We start from the raw sequence: 26,123 nt of genomic DNA, 5'->3' as shown, positions 1-26,123 counted from the left end.
TCAACCCTAAACACACACCTACACACACACACACTCACACATACACGCACACACACACACACACGTTCCCACTCTTATAGTACCAGAAAAACAAGCAGCTCAGCATCTCAGTCTAGTCTCACTTCCTTTCTCACAGTGAATTGAACCTTTACACTGTTTTGTTTTTCAGGTCAAACCTAATGCTGTAATGTAACAACAGAGCGTTTAGTCTCGTTATTATACGATTGTTTTTACAGCAGTCTGTGCTGTAATGCTTTTGGGAAACCGGTTCTGAGAACAGAAAGTGGGTTAAAACACGAACCGTCACGACGTGCGTAATTACTTCTGTTCTTCTGTGTTCGGATTTATTAACATTTGTTGTACGACACATTAACGTCGTCCAGAGAACTGAATCTCTGTGAATTTCTCCGCCATATAAATGATTACGAAGAAATTCGTATGAAATAAAAGCACGTAATAAATGTTTATTAACATATTTACACGTGGTGTTAATTAGCACGTCACAGATGATGCTTGTGTCGTTCACAATAAGAAAAAAAAAAGTCAGTTCAGAAGTAAAAATACAAAAGGTTATAAATTAAAACATGGTGGACTGTACAGGCAGGATCACATCACAGATATCTACACACGTCTGGACGTGTTCGGACTCGGCAGCGGTACAGAGTGCTAAGAGAAAGCACATGTTAGAGCGGATCATGATGGGTTCCTGTGGAGAACTCCCTCTGTGTTAAAGCTAAGCTGTGTGTACGCTGAAAACCCACAGTTCAAGCAAAACAACACAACAACACGGTGATGGCTGTAATGCAAATAATGAACCATGCTCTAGTCATAACACTGACTAACGCTAATGCTTAGACAAATTCTCCTCATTTCTTTTTAAAAGCGGTTCCTCCACAAACTGAGAAGAACAGGCCACGCCCACAAGTCCCAAAGACGCTAAAATATAAAGATGCTGTGATTCTGGGAATGAATGAAAGTAAGGAAGGATGGGCAGAAAGAAGGAAAACGAGCTGATGGAAAGAAAATAATAATAATAATAATAATAATAATAATCATGTAAAAGAGGATAAGAGTGATAAGAGTCGAGGGAGTGTTCGCATGCGCCGGGCGGATTTAAAGCCTCCGATTGGTCGGCTGATGAAGCCGTTATGACATCGCAAGTCGAAATGTGCTGAGCGCCCGGCGCGCACGTCCCTGCGAATGAGCCGTTACTATAGAAACAAACTCTCCAAACTTTTTTCCGATTTGTGAATTTTCTCCACGCGAAATGGAAGAAGAGCGACGAGACAAACCCGTAAATCGTACAGACAATAAGACGGGTTCGGGCCGATCGGCGTCGTGGGTAATGAAACGGCAACGATGATGAAATTCTGAGACATATTTACAGAATTAGATGTAAACACGATTAATGTGAAATAAAATGATCTGCTGAAGAGGACAAACATCAGTGCTTTGTAGAATTCTGAGGTAAAAACGAATCGAGGACAAACACTGAACTCCACATAAACTGGCACTGCACTGATCACGTGATCGCTCGACTTCATCTAAATTCGGGGTTTAAAAAAGACAGGAATGTCTACAGGAGTGTGTTTTTCCCTGATTCACGGTGTGACCTCCGTCTCACACTAAACACACTAATACTGCTAATAAGAGCTAGCGAGTCCACGTAATTCTCAGCTCTCTCGTCCCTGGTCCGTCCGCGTCCTCAGTCGAGCTCGTCCTGTTCCTCCACTACGGTGAAGATGTCGTTGAAGAAATATGCCGAGACGCTCGTGGGCTCTTCGTTTGCTTCTGCTGCGCTCGGGTTCGTGCCTGACGTCGCGGCCTGCGTTTGCGAGCTCACCTGATAACCACCGACAAGAAAAGAGGGAAAAAAAGATTAGAAAAATTAATAGTTTGAAAATGTAAAAGATAGAAGAAAAAGAGCATGAAAGGAATATCGTGTATGGGGTGGTTACATGTGGAGATTGAGGTGGAGGTGAAGGTTGAGGTGGAGGTGAAGGTGGAGGTTGAGTGGAGGTGCTCGGCGTGGCTTGTCTCCGCCCTCTACGAGATGCGACGACAGCAGGTTTAGGTGGAGTGGACCGAGTGGACTCTGAGGGTCTCTGTGTGTTTGCACTGGACATGAAGGACAGGAAACCTTTAGGTCTCCTACCAGGTCTACAGAGAACAAGAAACATCATTAAACTTCAGAATCTTGAACCGAATCAACAGAATCAGGTCCAGGCCACGCCCACTCACCTCGTCAGAGGTCCAGTTGAAGCCAGGTTTGGTGTTTGATGGACAGGTTGTGACCCCACCTCCACCCCACTGACACCAAGCTCCACAGAGTCTGTTCCTGGAAAGTTGATGTTTTCCACATTTCCTTGAGAAGGAGAAGAAGCTTGAGGTGGTGGAGTCTCTTCCACGACAGGTGAAGGTACGATTACACGACCCTGCGCTGATAAATCAGTCGAGGTTTTACGGTTTTTATCCAAAACATCTGATGATAAAGCTTCTTCTTCTTCTTCTTCTAATACAGCTGATGATGAATCTTCTGTTGATGCCGATGAAGACGTGATCTCTGATGGCGTAGGATGTGGTCCTGTTTCTTCGGACATCTTCGTCTCACGTGTTGAAGCGGGTGCGGATCTCGTCTCGTCCGGAGGTTTCAGGTCACGACGGTTTTTCCTCTGAACTGTGTTGGGTTCAAGCTGCAGTTTTGCTAAAAACCAGGAAATGAATGTAGAGCAGTTTTAGAAACAACAAAGTATCCAGAGATGTGCAGCAGCTAACGGTAAAAATGTGCCCAGTCTCTATCACACACACACCTCTTCTGCCTCTTTCTGGAAAGTTCCTCCTCTTACTAGGACGGTCCACCTCCTTAAGGTTCTCCTCGGTCGTACACCTCGATGCTAAATGTTCTACTGGACGTAAATGATGTTAATAACACGGGGTTACGTAAAGTACACGAGACACCCAGAGAACATTACTGACATATTACACACAGGTTATTGCTACATCACCACAATCATCAGACACAACTGTGTTACAAAGACATCTCAAAAGACTCACCAGGTGGTTGATCGGGTCCCTCTGGAGCAGGCATCTGGAAAGAGAAAGATCAGAAACTCTTTTAATAGTCATGTTTATGACCGTTTATAGAACAAGATAATGATTACTAAGTCAATAAGTTATAACTACAGAGGAACAGATTCAGTCCAGACATGAACGGATGCTGGGCCGATGCTCTTCAGATGATGTCATGTCAAATGTCATAAACACCACCAGCTTTTCCTTTAGCAATGATGGCTTTAGTCTGAAATCGAGATATAAGCGACATGTCCTCACGTTCTGAGTTAAAGGAGAATGTTCTCTTCTTCTGAGTTGGCTCGAGCTTTCCTCCTCCTTTCTTCTGCTCGTTTCATTTCCTCGTTTCTCTGCATCTCCTTCCTCTGAGACGGGAATCAGAGCGTCGGGGAGGAGCTGAGAGATGACCTGATCTCCATCTGGACCTGCACCTCCCACATCAGCAGTGGCATCTTCGATGGCACTGGAGAAGAGAAGAGAAGAGAAGAGAAGAGACAAGAAGAAAAGAGAAGAGATGAGAAGGGAAGAAAAGAAAAAAGAAGAGAAGAGAAGGGAAGAGAAGAAAAAAGAAGAGAAGAGAAGAGACAAGAAGAAAAGAGAAGAGACAAGAAGAAAAGAGAAGAGATGAGAAGGGAAGAAAAGAAAAAAGAAGAGAAGAGAGGGGAAGAGAAGAGAAGAAAAAAGAAGAGAAGAGAAGAGAAGAGAAGAAAAGAGAAGAGAAGAAAAGAGAAGGGAAGAGAAGAAAAGAGAAGAGAAGAAAAAAGAAGAGAAGAGAAGAGACGAGAATCTCTACAGATTATTACATCTTCATTGCCGTTAGTGTTGCTGTTCGTGTGGCTGCTGTGTGTTCAGGACTCACTTCATAGGTTCAGAAATCATTCCTGATGTTTCAGGAAGTGTGAGACACTCAGTCACAAGCCCCGCCCTTTCTGTGAGAGTGGGCAGGACCTCAGTAAGAGAGAGGATATACACTGGCTCGTCAGACGTTACGGTTTCACACAGACATCTCTGAGGTTCCTCTGGATTATCATCAGGATTCACCTGCGTGTTGGAGAGAACACACGAGACGCTGAGGTGTAAATATCCACGGTAACAATAACTGCTGCATTTCTCTTCTTCAGCAGAGGCACATCAGTGTTTTACCCTTACAGGGTTGTTTGGAGTTTCTCTTTCCTGTTCGGGGCCGAGGTTAGCGCCCTCCTCTGGCTGCTGGATGCCGGTACACTTGTTTGCACCAGCTCGCTTCTCATCAGGAACTGTAGAGAAAATAAATAACAGACGATATTCACTTCGCTCAGGTCCGGTAATAAAGAATAAAGACTGGATCACGTATTTGTTCCTCACCTGCTGGACGGTTCTGCTGGATGTGTGTGACCGTGTGTGTGGTTCTGACGCTTCGCACCAGGTTCGGTTTGGCTCTGGGTCCTCGACATCTTCTGACTAGCTGAGAAGGTCTCACAGAGTTGTCAGAACCTGAAGAACGTGGTTCGGAGTCACTGCAACACACAAACACACACTACAGATTATATTGAAGGTGCTTTAAATAAAATAAACACAAAGCTGCAGAATGCTTTATGATGTACCCGTGTGCTTGCGGCGTTTCTTCTTTTCTCACATCCTCTACATAAGACCTTTGTCCTGAATCTCCATCCTCCATCTTTTTCTCTAGCAGCACGACAGGGCTACATCCTTCAGTTTGGTCATTTTCTCTTTCTTTACAAACTTCTGAGTTCTGTTCCTCAGATCCTGGATGAGAAGGTTCTTCAGGACCGAAGACTTTCGCTGTAGATATTTGCGCCTCGTCCTTTACTGGAGTGCTGCACGTTTCTGTAGAACTTTCGACTGCTTCTGCAGGTCCCCTCTGTGTGGTTTTAGAGGCTCTGCTCACGTTGGGTTTGGGTTTGGGCAGATGGTTCCTTCGTGTCTTCGAAGCTGTTGGTTCTGGAACGGTGACATTCGAGGTCTCTGCTTGGATTTCGATCGACAGAAGTTTACTTTCCTGACAGCTGATTGGTTCCGCCGTAGAGGCGAAGTCCTGCAGAGGAGACGGCTCTAAGGGTTTATCTTCCATACTGATGCTACTAACTGAATCGGTTTGTGAGGTGATGCTAAAGGAAGGGTCAGAGGTCACCATGTCACAGATTTCGACTGTCTCAGATTGATCCATCGTTTCCATGAGAACTTCCTGGATGGGAGTTGATGACTCTTCAACGATGATGACATCACCTAGGGGGGAAAAGCAGACGCTGTTGTCATTATAAAGGCATGTTTTATTAAAAATAAGATTCATGTTAAACTCTAATGAGCCAGTGTATCGGGATCACACTGTGAGTGACAGGGAACAGAAGCCACGCCATCTTAAAGGTGGGGTCTCTGTTGTTTGAGAAACGCTTCAGAAAACTGCGTTGGGACGCCAAACAAAACAAAAACAAAACAAACGTGTAGCCAATGAGCAGAAAGGGGCGTGTCTTGTCGATATGGGCGGAGAGAGTGTTCGGTGCGCATGTGTGACATTAGCAGAAAGCGGTTTTAACATTGACATGGAGGATAAAAACAAAGAAAGAAAGAGAAGAAAGGCTTACGATAAGGTAAGAAGTAGGACGTGTTAATATAGGATCAGCTTTCCAGCGCTGGAGAGAACTGAAGGAGCAGGAAGTTGGTCACATATTCACAGATTGGAGTTTCCTGAGTCAATAACTCCTGAGCTAAACACTGTTACTACACAAATAACACCTCTTTTCTATCGTAGTAATGTAGAGACGCAGCTACAACCGTGTTTTGTGTAGTAACAGTGTTTAGCTCAGGAGTTATTGACTCGGGAAACTCCAATCTGTGAATATGTGACCAACTTTACTTAAGACGCCGAGGCGCTTTTTTCCTTCTCGATAGGTGAGTAACGTTGGTTTTACTTTGTTACACAGAACTAATATATGTCTTTGTCCTTTACATGATTATGCTTGTGTGTCATTTTTGCTTGTTTGTTTATCTACAATCGTATTGTTCTTCACTTCAGCTATGATAAAGACACATTTCTTTCCGTTAGTCGCCTGGGTTACGTATGTATGTGTGGGCGGAGCTATCTATACAGGGGTGGGACCCATTTGGGTTAGGGGCGTGTTTGTTTTGGTGATTTCAAATGTCAGCATTGGCTTTCAAACAACGGAGACCTCACCTTTAATATGACCACACATTCATTGTAACTGACAGGGGAAGAAGCCATGACTCCTTTACAGTGACTTTTAAAGATCAGGTGATGAAAGTTCTTGCCTGTACTGGACAGATCTCCAGTTTGGGTCACATCAGCTGAATGTCCAATGGTCAAAAGAGTCCTTGCTGCTTCTTCAGACACTGAGAAACAAAATCTTTCTTCAGAGAACAGATTGAAGTGAAATGAAAAGTTTTACAAAAAAAAAAAAAAAACACTTTACAGTAAAAACAGTAAACTTCAAATCACCTTCCATGTCGTCCGGCGCCAGGATATCAATCACACCCTGGAATATTAAGCATGAGATAAACACGGGTAATTAGCACAAATACAAGAAGATAAACAAAAGAATAAAAAACTACATAAAATGCTGCTCTCTTGTTTACTTAACAACCTTCACTTTACTTACTGCACCAACCCATCAGTCAGGGTGGTGTTCACGTTCAGACACTTACAACGAGGAGGTCGAGCTGATGCTCACAGGGCACGGAGCCCATGCTGGCGAGCGCCCTCTCGCAGGACGATTCAGGGCACACGGCATTCTGGGAAATTCCCAGGACGTCGGGAACGTTTACTGAGATGTCCAACTGAGTGAGGTGATGAAGTAAGGAGAAGGAAAGCGGTGGACAAACCATGCATAAATAAATAGGAATAAATAGAACAGAAATATGTTTGACGTGCTGATATTATGACACACGGCTACAGTCTCTAACATGCTTAGCAAAAATGAACAAAACGAGTTATGGCTGTTCATGGAATGGTCTAAAAAATCTATATATAAAAAAAGGATTAACTGACAGTCCACACACACACACACACACACACACCTCCTCCATGGTTTCCTCCACCTCAGACTGCACAGTTCTAACAGAACGTAGTCCCATCGGCACGAAGGCCTGGTTTTCCTCCTCTGCGTTCATCGGATAGTTTTCTTCCTCCTGATTTGTACCGTATTCCTCCTCAACGTTATCTTCGTCCTCAGCAACCGAGGCACGTAAGGTAAGCAGTCTGGATTTGCCCTGCCGTTGGGGGCACCACTTGCCCCGTTTAGCCCGAGAGCCCCGAGTTCGACCGTCGGGTGGAAGAGGGAGGGTTGGAAGCTGCTCTTCTTCCTCGTCATCCTCTTCATCTGCTGCTGCACGGATCATCTGCTGAGAGAGTTTGGGGATCCGGCCTGACCTGAGAGCAGTCACAGAACACGCCTGAGAAAACTCTAGTCTAGTAACTTGACCTCTCGTGCCCTGTTGCATTGTGGGTAACGTACCTGGTTGGCTTGTTGAGAATGTGCTCTTGAATGATGCTCACATCAGGTTCCTCCTCGTTCTCAGAGTCCTGCAGCCCACAGGAGACGACGTCGGAAGCGTGTCTCGTCTTCTCTTGTACGGAGGCTGAAGAATCCTAAATTAAATGCGAGATCGGAATGAAGAATTCATTCAGATAAATTATTCGTCTAACACACATTCTTCCGTCAATCCATTCATTAATCTACCCATCAATCGGTTTACCCTTCCATCCATATACTAATCTGTTCATCCATCCATCCATCAGTCTACAATCTACCTACACATCTCTTGTGTATCTGACCATCCACTCATCAACCCTTATAGCCTTCTGTCCATCCATTCATCCATCCATCAATCTTATTAACACAACCACCCTTTCATCCACTCATCAACCTACCCAGCCATCCATCCATCTATTAATCTACACACTGGCCTGTCAATCAATCCATGCGTTTAATCTCTCCATCCATCTTTTCACTCCAAATTAACTTGCATACACAGCTACACATTCCAGTGTAACATGAATGAAAGTGTATAAAAGGTAAAGATCAGGATGAAACAATACATGTGTGTCTGTCTCCTTTGTGTGCTCGTCCCTGACGGAGGTGTGTGTGTCCTGAGCTTTTCTCTGCACCACAGGACCTCCGTTCCTCCGTCTCCGCAGCGGTTTCGCGCCGAAGCTCCCGGCCTCCTCTTCTTCCAACCTGAACACGTGTCACATCAATAACATCAGCGACCACAGCACAGCATTCAGAAAATGTCTGTAAATATGTATTTAAATTAAAACACACACATGGAAGAGAAAAATAAATGTGCGTCTGCAGGGACGAGTGTACGGGTGTCTGAAATCTTACTCGTTAACGAGCGACGTCTCTTCGTTAGAGCATCTCTCGGCCTCTTCCTCTGCTTCCTGTTCAGCTTTAGATACCCAAACGGACACTTTACTAACTGATCTCACTGAAGATTATCGATACATACAACTGATTCTAACACAACTATGTTATAACAACGAGTTCATACGGTACATAAGCGACGTAATAAACTCCGTATAAACTTTTTTTGCGTTTTTACTTCTTTTCTTTGATGCTTCCGTTCTCCTTCTTTTCGGCGTAGCGCCGCTCCCTCCGTCGTTACACGCGATCTCGTTTTCCTTTTCTCCGTCCATAGCTTCACCGCTCGAACTCTCTTCCTCCTCCGAATCTGAAGAATAGATCCTCTTCCTCTCTGTCATGAGAGATAAGAATGCTCAGAACAAACCTGTGGATTACAGTGAAAGTAGAGCGGCAGAAAATACAGTAGACATACAGTCCGTCTCACCTTCTGGTCTCCGGCGGGGAAGCTTGGACATCTGAGAGGTGCGTTTCTTTTTTTTGCGTTTCTCTTCGTCGTTTTTCAGGATCTGCGCCAGCAGCGTACTGAAGAAATCGAGGTCTAAGCCACGTTTCTCCTCTAAAGTCAAAAAAAAAAAACTTTTATCATAGTTATAAATACACATTATAGTATTTTGCAAAGTTTCCACTAAAGTCATGTCAAGTTGTTGAGCTGTCGAGCTGGTCGTATATAAGCAAGGGGGTGTGGTTTATATGTCTTTCAGTCTCTAATGAAGGGGGCGTGGTCTATATGTCTGTCAGTCTCTAATGAAGGAGGCGTGGCCTGTGTGTCTGTCAGTCTCTAATGAAGGAGGCGTGGTTTATATGTCATGTCAAGTTCAAAGTGGCAGAACAATTCAGGTGGCAGTAAACTTCATTCATTCATTCATCTTCTACCGTTTATCCGAACTACCTCGGGTCTCAGGTGTCATCGGGCATCAAGGCAGGATACACCCTGGACGGAGTGCCAACCCATCACAGGGCACACACACACACACTCTCATTCACTCACGCAATCACACACTATGGACAATTTTCCAGAGATGCCAATCAACCTACCATGCATGTCTTTGGACCGGGGGAGGAAACCGGAGTACCCGAAGGAAACCCCCGAGGCACGGGGAGAACATGCAAACTCCACACACACACGGCGGAGGCGGGAATCGAACCCCCAACCCTGGAGGTGTGAGGTGAACGTGCTAACCACTAAGCCACCGTGACCCCCGGCAGTAAAGTTAGGGCTAAGAAATTATAGGGAAACTTGTTAGCCTAGTGGTTAAGGTGTTGGGCTACCAATCAGAAGGTTGTGAGTTCAATCCCAGGTCCACCAAGCTGCCACTGCTGGGCCCCTGAGCGCAAGGCCATTAACCCTCAATTGCTCAGTTGTATAAAAATAAGATAAAATGTAAGTGGCTCTGGATAAGGAGCGTCTGCTAAATGCTGTAAATGTAAACATGTGTGAACAGATTAATGCTATAATCTGCTGATGTCTCTGAAACATTCATGTCGTCATGTAGGAAAACTGGTACAGTCCAGGATCTGTGAGCCAATCAGAGAGAAGATATAAGTGCTTAAGTATTCGGACGCTGCTGAACACTTACTGAACGCTTTGTCTATTCTCCACGAGTTTGCTCGTTCCTCCTTTTTGAACTTGTTCTAAACAAGAAAGAGAAACGCAAGACATTCAGAAGCAGGAACGTCAAGCGGAGCGATAACGTCTCATAACAACCAAAAAAAGGAAAAAAGACTGGATACGAAAGCAAAGATAAACGCCACAAATGGTCTCATAACAACTCAGGAGATAAAAACGGAACCATAAACAACCTGTAGGTTTTTCTCTGTACCTTAATCTCTGTTCGAGCTCGATGAGGAAACAGCTGTCCGATCATGGAGAAGTCCGTCCCCACCATGCTAATGGCCAAGAAAAACAGGTCTGTCTCTGAAATAAAACACACACACACAAAGTGAGAAAGAGACTCGATTGCGGACGTCTGTGCTGCGTGATGAAGGTGTCTGGGAGACGTCTGTGTTCGTACCTCGGCTGGACCAGGGTTTAGTGTAGGTGCCTTTCCTAAAGCTGGAGTAGGTGGTGGTAGAACCGCGCTCGAATATGGGATCTCTCTCCTCCACCGGATTCGGTCCCTTCATCCTCTGCACCCGTACAGTTAAACTACACCGACGTAAAACATGCACAGTACGTTATACGTTACACACTTACTCTGAGTTCTGATTGGTCAGGAGTACCTCTGCTTCGTCACGTCACCGTGTTTTCTCTGTAACATCTCACCTTTCCTCGTCTATGATGAGAGATCCGTCCTCCGCCACCTTCACTCTGGGAGCCAGCGTCGGTTCTTCCTCCTCTTCTTCTTCTCGCTCCTCGTCTTCCTCTGCTGCGTTCTCTTCCGTCACTGATTGGACGGCTGGACTGTGATTTAAATTGTGATTTATTTTAGATGTTTATTTTAATATCAGGTATCGTGTGAAAATCTTTAAACGCTGATCTGTGAGCTGTGAGGTCCGGACTGGATGCAAACAGAATAAAATGGACACGTTGGGACAGAAATATATTTAAGCTCAGTATGAGACACGGCACAGAAACTCTTACGCTGCGTTTGGGGAAGGAGGAAAATCCGTCTCAGCTCTCTGCTCGTCCTCCGTGTGTGACCTGTGAAGGAGTAGAGATGGAGCTTAGCGAAGAAAACATACAGAGACAAAATACAGAAGCATGTAAGAGGTGTGGCTGTCGAGCTGGTCGTATATAAGCAAGGGGGTGTGGTCTATATGTCTGTCAGTCTCTAATGAAGGAGGCGTGGCCTGTGTGTCTGTCAGTTTCTAATGAAGGAGGCGTGGTCTATATGTCTTTCAGTCTCTAATGAAGGAGGCGTGGCCTGTGTGTCTGTCAGTCTCTAATGAACGGGGCGTGGTCTATATGTCTGTCAAGCTCTAATAAAGGAGGCATGGCCTGTGTGTCTGTCAGTTTCTAATGAAGGAGGCGTGGCCTGTGTGTCTGTCAGTCTCTAATGAAGGAGGCGTGGTCTATATGTCTGTCAGTCTCTAATGAAGGAGGCGTGGCCTGTGTGTCTGTCAGTTTCTAATGAAGGAGGCGTGGCCTGTGTGTGTCAGTCTCTAATAAAGGAGGCGTGGCCTGTGTGTCTGTCAGTTTCTAATGAAGGAGGCGTGGCCTGTGTGTGTCAGTCTCTAATAAAGGAGGCATGGTCTATATATCTGTCAGTCTCTAATGAAGGAGGCGTGGTTTATATGTCTGTCAGTCTCTAATGAAGGAGGCGTGGTCTATATATCTGTCAGTCTCTAATCAAGGAGGCGTGGCCTGTGTCTGTCAGTCTCTAATGAAGGAGGCGTGGCCTGTGTGTGTCAGTCTCTAATAAAGGAGGCATGGCCTGTGTGTGTCAGTCTCTAATAAAGGAGGCGTGGCCTGTGTGTCTGTCAGTCTCTAATGAAGGAGGCGTGGTCTATATGTCTGTCAGTATCTAATGAAGGAGGCGTGGCCTGTGTGTGTCAGTCTCTAATCAAGGAGGCGTGGCCTGTGTCTGTCAGTCTCTAATGAAGGAGGCATGGTCTATATATCTGTCAGTCTCTAATGAAGGAGGCGTGGTTTATATGTCTGTCAGTCTCTAATGAAGGAGGCGTGGTCTATATATCTGTCAGTCTCTAATGAAGGAGGCGTGGCCTGTGTGACTGTCACTCTCTAATGAATGAGGCGTGGCCTGTGTCTCTGTCAGTCTCTATTGAAGGAGGCGTGGTCTATGTCTGTCAGTCTCTAGTGAAGGAGGCGTGGCCTGTGTGTCTGTCAGGTTCTAATGAAGGAGGCGTGGCCTGTGTGACTGTCACTCTCTAATGAATGAGGCGTGGCCTGTGTCTCTGTCAGTCTCTATTGAAGGAGGCGTGGTCTATGTCTGTCAGTCTCTAGTGAAGGAGGCGTGGTCTATGTCTGTCAGTCTCTAGTGAAGGAGGCGTGGCCTGTGTGTCTGTCAGGTTCTAATGAAGGAGGAGTGGCCTGTGTGTCTGTCAGAAGAGGCGTGGTCAGTATGTCTGTCTGTGAGCCACAGAACTCTTACTTCATTGGGTTAGTAGAGGGTAGATAGTAGATGAGCTCTCTCATGGTCATTTTGGTGTGATCTTTTGTTTTTTTAATCTTGCTGATTCCCGTCTGAGATCTCTGATGCTTCTTCGAATGGGAAAAAAACACAACAGCGGGTTTTCAAATAATCGCCTTAAATTAATTCTTCTAAATCAAAATATATATAAAGTCAAGGTAAAAAGGGAAAGCAAGACAAACACTTACTTTTTCTTTCTTCATCTCTTTCTTGAGAAGCTCTCTGAGTTTTTTGGCCCGTGCTAACCTGAGACGGTCCACTGGGTCGTTCAGGGTCCTCAGGGCCAGGGGGAAATGCTGTGGTTTATTACTTTCCCCTGGAGAGCTGAGGTCACTTCCATCCTGAACAACAGGTTCATTCAGTGACTCAGAAAGCGAGGCAGAGTGAGGGGAGCAAACTCCTTTACTGGGGCAAGAAGATTCTGATGCATCCTGATTGGCTGACTGGGGCTCAGCTTTGTCCAATCTGCATGACGATGTCTCTTTTTTGTCCCGAGCTGAAGTTACAGGTTTGGGTTTCCTCCGTTTTGATTTGCCTTCTGATGGGGCAAGTGGAGCATGGGGGAGCTCTGGGGCAGATTCTGGGGTGGATGAGACTTTTTCAGGAGAAGATTTTGTGGCGTCAGTGTGAAATCTTGAGGTCCTTGAAATGCTGTGGACGGATGAAGAGGGCAGTTTGGGAGCTGGAGATCTAACTGATTTGATAGAGACAGAAAGCAGTTCTGGTGCAGGTTCCTGAGACGGTTCATGTTTATCAGGTGATTCAGAAACAACAGCAGCAATATGGGTGGAGGCAGAGGGTATTTCAGGGGTAATAACTGGCCTGGCAGGAGATTTACGGAGCTTAGATGAGGTGAGGGTAGAGGATGGTGTACTTCTGGGTTTGCTGAGGTTGGGCAGCACACTAAAGCGCTTTCTCCTCATGGATAAAGAGCTGGTGGACACACTTTGGCCTGCCACATCCCTTTAAAAATACAAATAAATAAATAAAAACAAAACACACATATAGTCAAGAAAAGATTAAATCTAAACCTCTACAACATGGACACTTATATAATGAACACTCATTTACGTGAATTTATTTAGTGTAATAAATGTGTGTGTGTATGAGAGCAGTGAGAAGTAATAACTCACACTGTGTTCAAGCTGAGATCTGATTGGCCTGTCACATCACTGCTCTGGCTTTCTGTGTTATCATTAGATTCTGCAGCCAGAACAGTAGAAGCAGCCTTGACATCTGTGACGTTCTCCTGAGCTCCATCTCTGACTTCCACATTGGCACCGAGGTCAGCAGGAGCCTCGTTTCCTTGAGGAGCTTCACGAGACGTCACTGCAGCTCTACCTGTGGGCTTCACGTTGGGCCGCACACTGATCCTTGACCTGCGGATCATCCTGACCTGCTGGAACATCAAATACAAATAAATAATAAAACTAGCTGAATAACTTACTGTAGAAAAAGGGAAAGAAAAAAACCGTTGAGCTTTCAAAAGTTTATAAAAAAAACTTTATTAAAAAAAACAGAAACACTTAAATAATTTTAATGTTAATAAAGAGACCTTTGGTTAACAATTAAAAAACACTGGATGATGATTAGAATTAAGAAGATACTATAATATTTAAGATAAGAGTAGAAATAAAAGAGTTTTTTAGGAAACATCATGTAACCTGCAGCATAAACAAAACTGTGTTAAAATCTACTGGTTTTTTATTCATGCTCCTACGGTATATTTTCTATTAAATCCAATTAAACTCTAATGAAGTTCATTCAGAGGCGATAAAATTGTCATCATTTAATAATTCTATTAATAATAATTTATAATTCTGTCACATGCAGAATTCAATAAGATTTATGCAATTTACATCATATTTTAAGCACAATTTATAAATTCAGTAAATATACTGAAATGTTTAGAATAAGTTGCTTTAGTTTATTTACATATTAAATGTTATTATTGTTATAAATGTTATTATTGTTATTACTGTTATTAAATGTCATGGTTGTTATTAAATGTTATTAAATGTTATTATTGTTATTAAATGTTATTGTTGTTATTGTTGTTATTAAATGTTATAATTGTTATTGTTGTTATTGAATGTTATTGTTGTTATTATTGTTATTAAATGTTATTATTGTTACTAAATGTTATTATTATTATTGTTACTAAATGTTGTTATTATTTTTACTAAATGTTATTATTGTTATTAAACGTTATTACCAAATAGTATTATTGTTTTTATTATTAAATGTTATTATTATTAAATGTTATTAAACGTTATTATTGTTGTTAAATGTTATTAAACGTTATTGTTATTATTAAACGTTATTACTGTTATTATTAAACGTTATTACTGTTATTATTAAACGTTATTACTGGTATTAAATGTTATTAAACGTTATCATTGCTATTAAACGTTATTGTTATTATTAAACGTTACTGTTGTCATTATTAAACGTTATTACTGGTATTAAATGTTATTAAACGTTATCATTGTTATTAAACGTTATTATTGTTATTAAATGTTATTAAACATTATTATCATTAAATGTTATTAAACGTTATTATTATTAAATGTTATTAAACGTTATTATTGTTATTATTAAACGTTAATATTATTATTAAATGTTATTAAATGTTATTATTGTTATTAAATGTTATTAAACGTTATTATCATCCTGCTGATGTTTTGGAGCATAGAGTAATGCTAACTCTGTTAGCCACCAATCGGCTAACTTCTTCTGGGGGACATATACTAGTCTATAAACAGGCTACATAGAGACAGCGAGTCGACATTAATAATCAGTAATAAAAACCGCTTACTTAGTTATGACTGTGTTTCTGTTGTTAATTCATTTATCTCGGATAAAGAAGCAGCAGGTTTACAGCAGCGCGTGAAAACGGCCACCGTAGAGCTGTGTGTAGAAACGTCACTTCCGGTTTCGAGTGTCAACTAAGTTGTGCTTCAAATAGTGGCTTTTTCTCCTGAACCATAATATATATGGTCATAAATAATATCTACACACGTCTTACATTTTATGCAGACCATATAGATATATACCGTATAGACTCGTATATACTCCAGAGAATAGCTAAAGAGGAACGCAGGCTAATTCCCTCGCTAGCTTTCTTCCTAGCTGGACTAAGCCCCGAATGTCGTCACTTCCGGTTGTGAGCCATGTCTGACCCTCCATCTGCACATTGTGCTGTTAGTGAAGCTTCCACAGCGGTTTCAGGTGAAGTTTCGGCCCCAGATGGAGATCCTGAAGGGTTTGCAGATTTATCCGAGCTTCCTGTTGAAGTCAGTGAGAGGAGACCGACGTGTCTGCGGTGCTGGTGAGGGTTTTATTGTGGTTTTGTAGCTAACTCAGTGACTAGCATGGTGTGTTACCTGGATTCAGGTGTTTACTGCTTTATTCTAGACACTGAGGCAGTAAATAAAGCTGAATTAATGACACCTAGTCAATGTAAACCTCATAAATAAAACCAGTAGTTTTGTGTGTGAAGCTGTAAATAGTCTCAGATCTTGTCATCTGGAACTTTAAAGTTCTTTATTAGAATCAGAATCAGGTTTATTGGCCAAGTGTGTGGATGTGGACACACAAGGACTTCCTGCTGTTTGTGACTCTCAAAAGTACACACATAAATAACACTATACTATACAATACACACATAAATAACACTATACTATACAATACACACATAAATAACACTATACTATACGATACACACATAAATAACACTATACTATACACTACACATAATAACATATATATACACACAATAATAACACTATACTATCATACACACATAAATAACACTATACTATACAATACACACATAAATAACACTATACTATACAATACACACATAAATAACACTATACTATACAATACACACATAAATAACACTATACTATACAATACACACATAAATAACACTATACTATACAATACACACATAAATAACACTATACTATACATTTATGCAGACCATATAGATATATACCGTATAGACTCGTATATACTACAGAGAATAGCTAAAGAGGAACGCAGGCTAATTCCCTCGCTAGCTTTCTTCCTAGCTGGACTAAGCCCCGAATGTCGTCACTTCCGGTTGTGAGCCATGTCTGACCCTCCATACACTATACTATACAATACACACATAAATAACACTATACTATACAATACACACATAAATAACACTATACTATACGATACACACATAAATAACACTATACTATACGATACACACATAAATAACACTATACTATACGATACACACATAAATAACACTATACTATACGATACACACATAAATAACACTATACTATACGATACACACATAAATAACACTATACTATACGATACACACATAAATAACACTATACTATACAAGAAAATACAGATGTGAGACAATAGACATTATAAGTATTAAATATGAATACAGAATATATGACAGACGGGGGTCACGGTGGCTTAGTGGTTAGCACGTTCACCTCACACCTCCAGGGTTGGGTGTTCGATTCTCACCTCCACCTTGTGTGTGTGGAGTTTGCATGTTCTCCCCATGGCTCGGGGGTTTCCTCCGGGTACTCCGGTTTCCTCCCCCGGTCCAAAGACATGCATGGTAGGTTGATTGGCATCTCTGGGAAATTGTCCGTAGTGTGTGATTGTGTGAGTGAATGAGAGTGTGTGTGTGTGTGTGTGTGCCCTGTGATGGGTTGGCACTCCGTCCAGGGTGTATCCTGCCTTGATGCCCGATGACGCCTGAGATAGGCACAGGCTCCCCAGGCTCTCCCGTCAGTTATGTACATAAAGTGTGAGGAGTGTAAATAACAATATTATGCTTTTGTACAATAAACAGCAGCAGTAGTGTGTAATATATACTGATGTTGTGATGACTGACAGTCCTGATGATGGATGTGAACAGGTACATCCTCTGCTGGGCATTTTTAATGATGGAGTTTATGTTGGACTCCAATTTCAGGTCTTAATGAATGGTAGTGCACAGAAACTTGAAGGTCTCCACAGTTTTGAGGGTGTTTAGCTCTAGACTGTTCAGACTGCACCGCAGCACCAGCCGCTCCACCTCCTGCCGGTATGCAGACTCGTCGCCATCTCGGATGAGACCGATGAGCGTAGTATCATCTGTAAATTTCAGGAGTTTAACAGTTTGGTCACTTGAAGTGCAGTCATTAGTGTAGAGGGAGAATAGCAGTGGGGAGAGGACACATCCCTGAGGAGCGCCAGTGCTGATTGTCCGAACAAACTTTATAGAGCGAAATGTGTTGGTTAAAAAACCATGAAGTTATTTCTCATTTTTACACTGAAGACTACTTACAGAAAACTTCACCATTGTTCACCAAACAATTAATTTATTTAAAAGACCTGGACCATCTGACTGTCCATGAGCTGTTCCTTTAGAAACTCATGATAAAAGATGATCAAGTTCTCAGTGGAAGCATTAACTGTGCTTCATCCCTCCTCTTCACTCAGTATTTCTGCAACACTTATTGCCTTTAATCCCTGAGAGGTGTCTTTCTGCTCCTAGCCGCCCAGAGAAGGTGTGTTTGTGTCCTTTTCTCCCCGCCGAGCCGCTGGACGTCTCCACCTGCCTTTACATCGTGCAGCATCCTGCAGAGGTCAGTGTTTCTTCTCACAGCGTTACATGGAATGTGATTTGGTTCTAAACAAACTGCTGATTTTCTGTTTTACGTTGCCGTCAAAACGGTTTCTCAGGAGAGTCGAGTTCTCCGTACCGTCCCCCTTCTGGCCGCCTGCTTACCTCCAGGCAAATGTAAAGTCCTGATCGGAAGACGGTTTAGTGAAGAGAGGTACGTCTCCTCAGTCATGCCTGAGTTATTCTCTGTCACAATAAAGTGCATTAATCCTGAAACTATTCCTCCCCCTTCAGACATGCTGAGTTGGCCGCCGTGTGCAGAGACACACGAACCTTCGTCCTGTATCCTGGATCTGATGCCGAAAACCTGGAGGACATGGACGTGGACTTCACTGTTACTCCTCACAACATTGTAATAATAGATGGCACGTGGAGTCAAGCCAAGGACATGTTCCTCAGAAACGCACTGTTCCACTTACCCAAACAGGTAGCACTTCTTTACATGTTTATTTAAAGAACCAAACGTCATACTGTTTACCTCTTTGTACAGCTTTCTTCGACTGTTTTAAAGTGCTGAGTCTAGAGCCGTCTTCCAGAAATCTTCACTAAGCATCTCCACAGGATCACGTTTACACGTTCGAGAGTCCACCGTACAAACTCCTCAGAATGAGCCGCTACTAACAGGGACACTGTTGTGATACGAAGCCTGTGTGTTTTGCAGGTGCAGTTAAACAGCGCCCCCTTCAGCCAGTACGTGATCCGCACTCAGCCCACCAACATGTGCCTGTCCACACTCGAGTGTGCTGCTGTCACTCTGTCCATTATGGAGAAAAACCAAGCCATACAGGAGGTGTGTATGAAACATGGGAGGGTTTTTTAGTGCAATGCTCATGGCATTGATTAATTATGACCGTTGTTGTTGTTGATGCCTTACTTCCTGTGTGCAGGTTCTCCTGAAGCCTCTTCGAGCTTTGTGTTCGTTCCAGTTGCAGCATGGTGCTCAGGTTCATCACAGCAAAGAGCACCTTCTGAAGAGCGGCCTGTACGACAAACCCCTGCCCAAAAACAAGCGCAAGATCAAGAGGATGCAGAAACTCATCACCAGCCAGGACGTCTGATTACAAACTGAACATCGGACAAACTGACTAAGACCAGAACCTCGGGACTGTCTGACTGCACCCAGAACACCCTGCTGTCTGATTACAGCCTGGACATCTGAAGTCTGATCCAGACTACAGCCTGGATTTATGACTTGTATACGACTGAGACTGCTGGAGCAGAAACGTACCCTATATTTTTATTTATCTTTTGTTTCTTTCTTTTTTGTTAAGTGAAGAAATAATTGACGTTCTCTTTACTGTCGGAACTCTAAACTACAGAGTTAATCGCTGGCAACATCTGAGTCTGAAATGATATACCGGAAAAACCTTTAAATGAAGGTCCATTGAAGGCTTTTTTTTGGACCTTTTAAGCACTGAGATCGGATTCCAGTTCTGTTTTGTTATAGTTTATTCCCTAAAGACTCTACAGGAATGTGTCCGATCTATATGACGGTTAAATCTTCTGCTGTTTCATACTTTAAAATACATTCTCTGTTCTGACACCAGCTGGTTTTAATACAACTCAATACAACTTGCTGCTTGTTGATTGTTTCTCACTGTTTTCTTCTTAAGATCCATTTTTTTTAATGAAGAAATTTAAAATACATTTGGTGAATTTTCCTGGAATAAATTATTTTATAAGAATTTTGTGGGTCGGAAGTTGAAGTTTTTTTTTTGTTTTTTTTTTTTTTAATCAAATATCACCTTTTTTTTTTCTAACACAGTAATGAACATTAGAAGTGTTTATAATTTAGCCAGCTAGGATCTGTACACTTGAATAAATACACTGTATTGGATTTGTGTGGATAAAATCTTTTGGCCTTTGTGTAAAATATTATTTGAGAACTATAATTAGCGCTAATGTCTAGACATCATCAATAAACATCGAAAAATGTTATATGTGCAAAAAACATAAATCAGGTAACATATTTTACAGCATAGAACAATTTACCTTTATAATATTTAATATTATATTTTTTTTTTGCAATTCTTTAATCTCTTTTATATAAAGAAACTTGAACACGAGAAAAAGTCACCTAACCTTTAGCACAATAATATATTTATTTATTATAAATATTTCACTTACCAAATGTTTTCTCTGTGTGCAAAAAATAATCCTTTAAAAATGATTAAATTTAAGGATTGTTCTGAATATTTCTAATCTTCACCCATTAATATAATAATATTTACAATGTCAAATCTTTATATGACACGAAACTCATTACACTTTCTATTGTTTTACATTTTAAATTAGAATCAAAACGTTATTTGTTTCTGGCGACCTCTACTGGACCTGCGCGGTATCGGATTTTATTGCCGTGACCAAAAACCATCCGAGGAGACGTTCGACCAATCAGCTTCCACATTTTTTATAACATACGCGATGATGTACGAATCGTCAATCAGGATGCACTTCAGTGGGCGGGACGTTTAGCTCTGATTGGTTGTCAGTGTAACTGGCGAAAAAGACGGCTTGCTTCAGTGTGTAGTTTTGGCTGGATTTACGATAGAAAGAGAAAAAAGCTGCATTGATAATATTATTATTATTATTATTATTATTATTATTATTATTATTATTAATAATAATTACGACGTTAATAAAAGGACTACTAGAAGAAATTCCCAAGCTATAGATAAAGGTATGTAAGATGAATTTTGATTCATTCAGTAGAAATGATTCGTTTAAATGATTCGTTTGAATCGTTTTAATATTCTGTTTTGGTCTAATTTCATTTTTTAACATCTTTTATCACCATTAACACATTAACACATATATCATGTTAAATACAGAGTAGATAAGCTGTTAAATAAGATAATTTTATATATATATATATATATATATATATATATATATATATATATATATATGTGTGTGTGTGTGTGTGTGTGTGTGTGTGTGTGTGTGTGTATAAAGAACATTACAGTGTTATATAAGCAGGATTAAAGTTCAGATTAAAGGTCATTAAACTCTGTTTACTGGTTTATTTATTTCCTTCCTGTTTGTTTGTATCTTGCTGTATTTGACTATGATATTCCCTCCATTTATCTGTTATTACTGTGTCTTTGTCAGGATTAGAATCATGGGCAGTTTGCCAGATGTCTGTGAGCTGAGGACACATCTGGAGAACACACTGATCTCTTACCATCATCTGGAACAGACCGAGTGGAAAGTGGCAAAGAAATCGGTTTGTCTTTTTATTCTGAACTTTTTGTGTGCGTATGAAGAATAATAATCTCTACACCGAATGTAGAAGATCTTTGGTATGTGTTTTTTGCTGATTTGTTTTCATTTTCAACACCATCATCATCATCTCACCATCATCATCATCATCATCATCAGCCTCTATTATTCTCCTACAACAGCAACGTGCCAGTTATTGAAAAAAAGAACCTTTTTTATTCATTTATATGTCAGAGAGAAGTCAGTTCCTCAGGGTTCCCACGCGTCCTGGAAAACCTGGAAATCCTGAAAAATTAATGACCAATGTTCCAGTCCTGGAAAACACATGGAAAATGAGAGAAAACATAAGCAGTCCTGGAAAAAATCTTGTTGTCCTGGAAAATTATTATTTTTAAATGTTCTTGATCATTTAAAGAACAGTTTACAGCTGGTCGAAACAATTAACGTTAGTAACAGAAAGCGCTCTGTTCAGGGACGCTGAGTTTTGACGGGTTTTTTGTTATGCTGTTTAATCTCACTGTGACGGATGACGCCGTCTTGTGTTGGCGGTTTCAGCTGCTAGGAATGGTTTAAGTGCTCGAATGTTTTCACCAAATGGTGACGGGTAAGCAGGTTATATTAACCTTGTTAATCTGAATATCATGTGCAAGGGGAATGCACAGCAAACTAAAGCATGCATGACGGCATTGGCCTGAGAAAGGAGAGGGTATTAATATGTGCAGCCTTTTTATTTTATAAATGTTGAAATTTCATTCACATGACAAATTGTCTTTAAAAGTATAGTTAAGTAACAGCCCTAAAGTGTACATTGTTTTTAAGACTTCTGGAGAGAAGAACATCTTACTTTAGGTCGTGAATCTGTGATCCTTGTCTTTTTTTTGCTAAATTTGAAATGTCCTGGAAAAGTCCTGGAAGATGCTCTCTGAAAAAGAGCGGGAACCCTGGTTCCTGTCGTCACTTACGTTATAGCGGCTATAAACAGACGTTAATGATATTAAGCTCACACTGGAGACTCCTTCCGTACGTGATGCGTACGTGTCTCCCCTGTGGAGCGTCTGCTGTATACCGTATGCTGTATAGTTGTAAATAAGCTGTTGCTATAGAAACAATAACATTAGAATTGTTGTGCAGTTATTCTAGAGAATTAATCAATACTTTCTGACCAATCAGACTCCAGATCTCAGCAGCTCAGTGGTGTAAAAGGTGTTAACTGTGATCGAATACATTGGAACTAAACAGCACACAGACACTGAGCAACACAACACAACTGCTAGACAAAGGAATGCACAAAAATCTTAAGATTGACTTTTTTTTCTTCGACAGAAAGATGTCACTGTTTGGAGGAAACCTTCGGCGGAGTTCAGCGGTTTCCTGTGAGTTTGTCATCTCATATCCATTCACACATCCGTGTGTTATTAGTTATGACGAGTTATAATGACGTCTCAGTTCACACGTCTCAGAGAAAACTCCAGGCAAAAATACACACCGTTTTTATACAAATCTGAGCAGATTCCTTGTCTGCAGGTATAAAGTGGAGGGTCTGGTGATGGACAAGCCGTGCAGGATAGTGGACTACATTCGTCCAGGACCGTATCGCTTACAGTGGGACAGTCTGATGACCTCGCTGGAAATTGTCGAAACTGTAGACAAGGTAAAAGATGTTTAATTTAGCAAAAATGTTTAAAAACTAGAATAAAAGTGTTTAATGTTAATAATGAATCAATTCAAAAAGACTTTAAGCTGTCTAAAATAGAGCTGTGTGTGTGTGTGCGTGTGTGTGTGCGTGTGTGTGTGTATGTGTGTGCATGTGTGCGTGTGTGTGTGTGTGTGCATGTGTGCGTGTGTGTCTGTGCGTGTGTGTGTGTGCGTGTGTGTGTGTGTGTGTGCGTGTGTGTGTGCATGTGTGTGTGCATGTGTGCGTGTGTGTGCATGTGTGTGTGCATGTGTGCGTGTGTGTGTGTGTGCATGTGTGCGTGTGTGTCTGTGCGTGTGTGTGTGTGTGTGTGCATGTGTGCGTGTGTGTCTGTGCGTGTGTGTGTGTGTGTGTGTGTGTGCATGTGTGCGTGTGTGTCTGTGCGTGTGTGTGTGTGTGTGTGCATGTGTGTGTGTGTTGTAGGCGTGTTGTGTGATGCGCTACACCACTGCAGGACAGCTGTGGAACATCGTCGCTCCTCGAGAGTTTGTGGATTTCTCCTACACCACTGATTATCAGAACGGTCTTCTGTCCTGTGGTGAGAAACGTTTACACTTTAACACCAGACTGCATCTGTTTTTAACGCTGCGTTGACCTCACCTGCGTTTTCATAAAAGTAGTTGTGTTATAAAAAAAAAACAATCACAATAATTAATAAAAAGAAAAAAGATGATCAGCACCAAAATGGACAATCATATAAAAATGTGTTATAAAAAAACAATCACTGTTTTAAATAATGAGTTTAAACTGAGTAACTGAGCAGCCGTTCCTGACACACCTCTCTCCTGTGTGTGTGTGTGTGTGTGTGTGTGTGTGTGTGTCAGGTGTTAGTGTGGAGCGTGAGCAGCAGGACCAGAGCAGTGTGCGAGGTTATAATCACCCGTGTGGTTGGTTCAGTGTTCCTGTCGATGGGGGTGAAGTGGACGTCCCCTGCAGTTTGCTCACCGGATACATCCAGACTGACCTGAGGGGCAAAATCCCACAGTCTGCAGTGGATGTCGCCATGGCAACCACACTCACAACCTTCTATGCTGACCTCAAGAAAGCACTTGCAACCTAGATATCTCTCTCTCTCTCTCTGTCTCTCTCTCTCTCTCTGTCGCTCACTCTCTCTCTCTCTCTCTCTCTCTGTCTCTCTCTCTCTCTCTGTCGCTCACTCTCTCTCTCTCTCTCTCTCTCTGTCTTTCTCTCTCTCTCTGTCGCTCACTCTCTCTCTCTCTCTCTCTCTCTCTCTCTGTCTCTCTCTCTCTCTCTGTCGCTCACTCTCTCTCTCTCTCTCTCTCTCTCTCTCTCTCTGTCTCTCTCTCATACATGAAATACTTGATCTAATAAGTAAAGCTTATATTTTTATAAAAATATAAACATATACAGATTATAGATAGATAGATAGATAGATAGATAGATAGATAGATAGAACACTTTATAAATGATATATCTCAGGAATTCATTTACTAATTATAAATATTATGGTTCTAATTTACCTCCAAATTATCCTTCAAATACCTGCTCATTTAAATGCAGGCCGTGTCGTGTATTTAATCCCTCGTTGATTTACACTAGTTTAAAAAAATCCAATTTAAAATTTTGTATTAATTTTGAAGTGCAATATTTACTTTATATTTATTGTTGTATCTTTAGACCCTTAATGCTCTGTAATGTAAATGAAGGGAAATGTGATGTTTTTTCATTCAGTTATTAAAATCATTCAAACGAACAGAACTAAAGTGTTTCTGCTCCTTTCCATCACATCTGAATACTTTACAAACACTGATATTAAACACTGTGTAAAAATCTGAATTTTAACATTTCTTAGACTTTAAGACTAAAATATCGAGGTGACTTTTACAGCATCTAAAAGTAAAAAGAAGCAAAACATCGACAATGAATGAACTCATCACTGATGTTGGGTAAAAAACTGCTTTTTAATAATAAAATGAATGTGATCGTTTATATGGTTTAGTTTCAGAACAAAAACAAATACAGCACAAATCTAAGTCTTTATTTATTTGTCCTGTAGGTGGAGCTATTTTACAATGTTCAGTGTTGTGTGTGAGTTTGTAAACGTCACTGTTCAGATTTCTGTATAAAAAGCTGAAATGTTCATTTAAACAAAATTCTGCTGCATTATTTACGTTCGAGGCATAAAAATTATCTGAATAATTTTATTTATATTACATCAGAAAATGCACAGAAATGCACAAATACTGAACAAATGTGATAATAAATGAAGCACTGAACATTAAACACTGAACATTAAACATGGAACATTAAACAAACACTGAGCATGAAACACTGAACATTAAACACTGAACACTAAACATTAAACACTGAACATTAAACAACACTGAACATTACACATGGAACATTAAACAAACACTGAGCATGAAACACTGAACATTAAACAACACTGAACATTAAACAACACTGAACATTAAACACTGAACATTAAACATGGAACATTAAACATGGAACATTAAACAAACACTGAACATTAAACAAACACTAATTATTAAACACTGAACATTAAACAAACACTGAACATTAAACACTGAACATTAAACACTGAACATTAAACACTGAACATTAAACACGGAACACTAAACATTAAACACAGAACATTAAACACTGAACATTAAACACAACACTAAACATTAAACACTGAACATTAAACAAACACTAAACATTGAACAAACACTGAACACTGAACACTGAATATTAAATAAACACTGAACATTAATCACTGAACATTGAACAAACACTGAACATTGAACAAACACTGAACACTAATTATTAAACACTGAACATTAAACAAACACTGAACATTAAACACTGAACATTAAACACTGAACATTAAACACGGAACACTAAACATTAAACACAGAACATTAAACAAACACTGAACATTAAACACTGAACACTAAACATTAAACACTGAACATTAAACAAACACTAAACCTTGAACAAACACTGAACACTTAATATTAAATAAA

General features: G+C 41.1%; 3 protein-coding genes across 7 annotated transcripts; 2 read left to right on the top strand and 1 right to left on the bottom strand.

The window, feature by feature from the left end:
• Positions 1-439: 439 nt before the first annotated feature.
• On the bottom strand, positions 440-15,844 carry zgc:162472 (uncharacterized protein LOC553495 homolog). 4 transcript variants are annotated; one of them, XM_060890503.1, is made up of 28 exons: positions 15,360-15,844; positions 13,675-13,940; positions 12,730-13,504; positions 12,503-12,612; positions 11,032-11,091; positions 10,714-10,851; positions 10,463-10,596; positions 10,271-10,365; positions 10,028-10,082; positions 8,875-9,006; positions 8,629-8,781; positions 8,412-8,475; positions 8,123-8,261; positions 7,539-7,672; positions 7,102-7,453; positions 6,730-6,861; positions 6,524-6,560; positions 6,337-6,417; positions 4,653-5,295; positions 4,414-4,565; positions 4,213-4,325; positions 3,929-4,110; positions 3,331-3,532; positions 3,055-3,088; positions 2,811-2,906; positions 2,242-2,704; positions 1,959-2,160; positions 440-1,843 (listed from the first exon to the last, which is right to left on the bottom strand). In XM_060890503.1, exons 2-28 carry the CDS (start codon positions 13,929-13,931, stop codon positions 1,706-1,708), a joined length of 5,073 nt encoding a protein of 1,690 aa, XP_060746486.1. In that variant the 5' UTR covers positions 13,932-13,940; positions 15,360-15,844; the 3' UTR covers positions 440-1,705. The 4 variants fall into 4 exon arrangements, with proteins under 4 accessions (XP_060746486.1, XP_060746488.1, XP_060746489.1 ...); XM_060890505.1 differs by having other exon boundaries at positions 2,811-2,903; XM_060890506.1 differs by having other exon boundaries at positions 4,219-4,325.
• On the top strand, positions 15,680-19,898 carry dtwd2 (DTW domain containing 2). Its single transcript, XM_060890508.1, has 6 exons — positions 15,680-15,872; positions 18,090-18,180; positions 18,278-18,372; positions 18,453-18,645; positions 18,880-19,008; positions 19,106-19,898. Exons 1-6 carry the CDS (start codon positions 15,715-15,717, stop codon positions 19,274-19,276), a joined length of 837 nt encoding a protein of 278 aa, XP_060746491.1. The 5' UTR covers positions 15,680-15,714; the 3' UTR covers positions 19,277-19,898.
• Positions 19,899-20,735: 837 nt separating this feature from the next.
• stard4 (StAR related lipid transfer domain containing 4) lies at positions 20,736-24,300 on the top strand. 2 transcript variants are annotated; one of them, XM_060890751.1, is made up of 6 exons: positions 20,736-20,898; positions 21,330-21,444; positions 22,764-22,813; positions 22,965-23,091; positions 23,557-23,671; positions 23,958-24,300. In XM_060890751.1, exons 2-6 carry the CDS (start codon positions 21,340-21,342, stop codon positions 24,191-24,193), a joined length of 633 nt encoding a protein of 210 aa, XP_060746734.1. In that variant the 5' UTR covers positions 20,736-20,898; positions 21,330-21,339; the 3' UTR covers positions 24,194-24,300. The 2 variants fall into 2 exon arrangements, with proteins under 2 accessions (XP_060746734.1, XP_060746733.1); XM_060890750.1 differs by lacking the exon at positions 20,736-20,898 and having other exon boundaries at positions 21,264-21,444.
• The last annotated feature ends 1,823 nt before the right edge of the window (positions 24,301-26,123 follow it).

The sequence above is a fragment of the Tachysurus vachellii genome, chromosome 17 (genome assembly GCF_030014155.1).
Source record: "Tachysurus vachellii isolate PV-2020 chromosome 17, HZAU_Pvac_v1, whole genome shotgun sequence".
Taxonomy (NCBI): domain Eukaryota; kingdom Metazoa; phylum Chordata; class Actinopteri; order Siluriformes; family Bagridae; genus Tachysurus; species Tachysurus vachellii.
The sequence above is the reverse complement of the archived record's forward strand: the minus strand, read 5'-3'. Positions and strand labels throughout refer to the sequence as shown.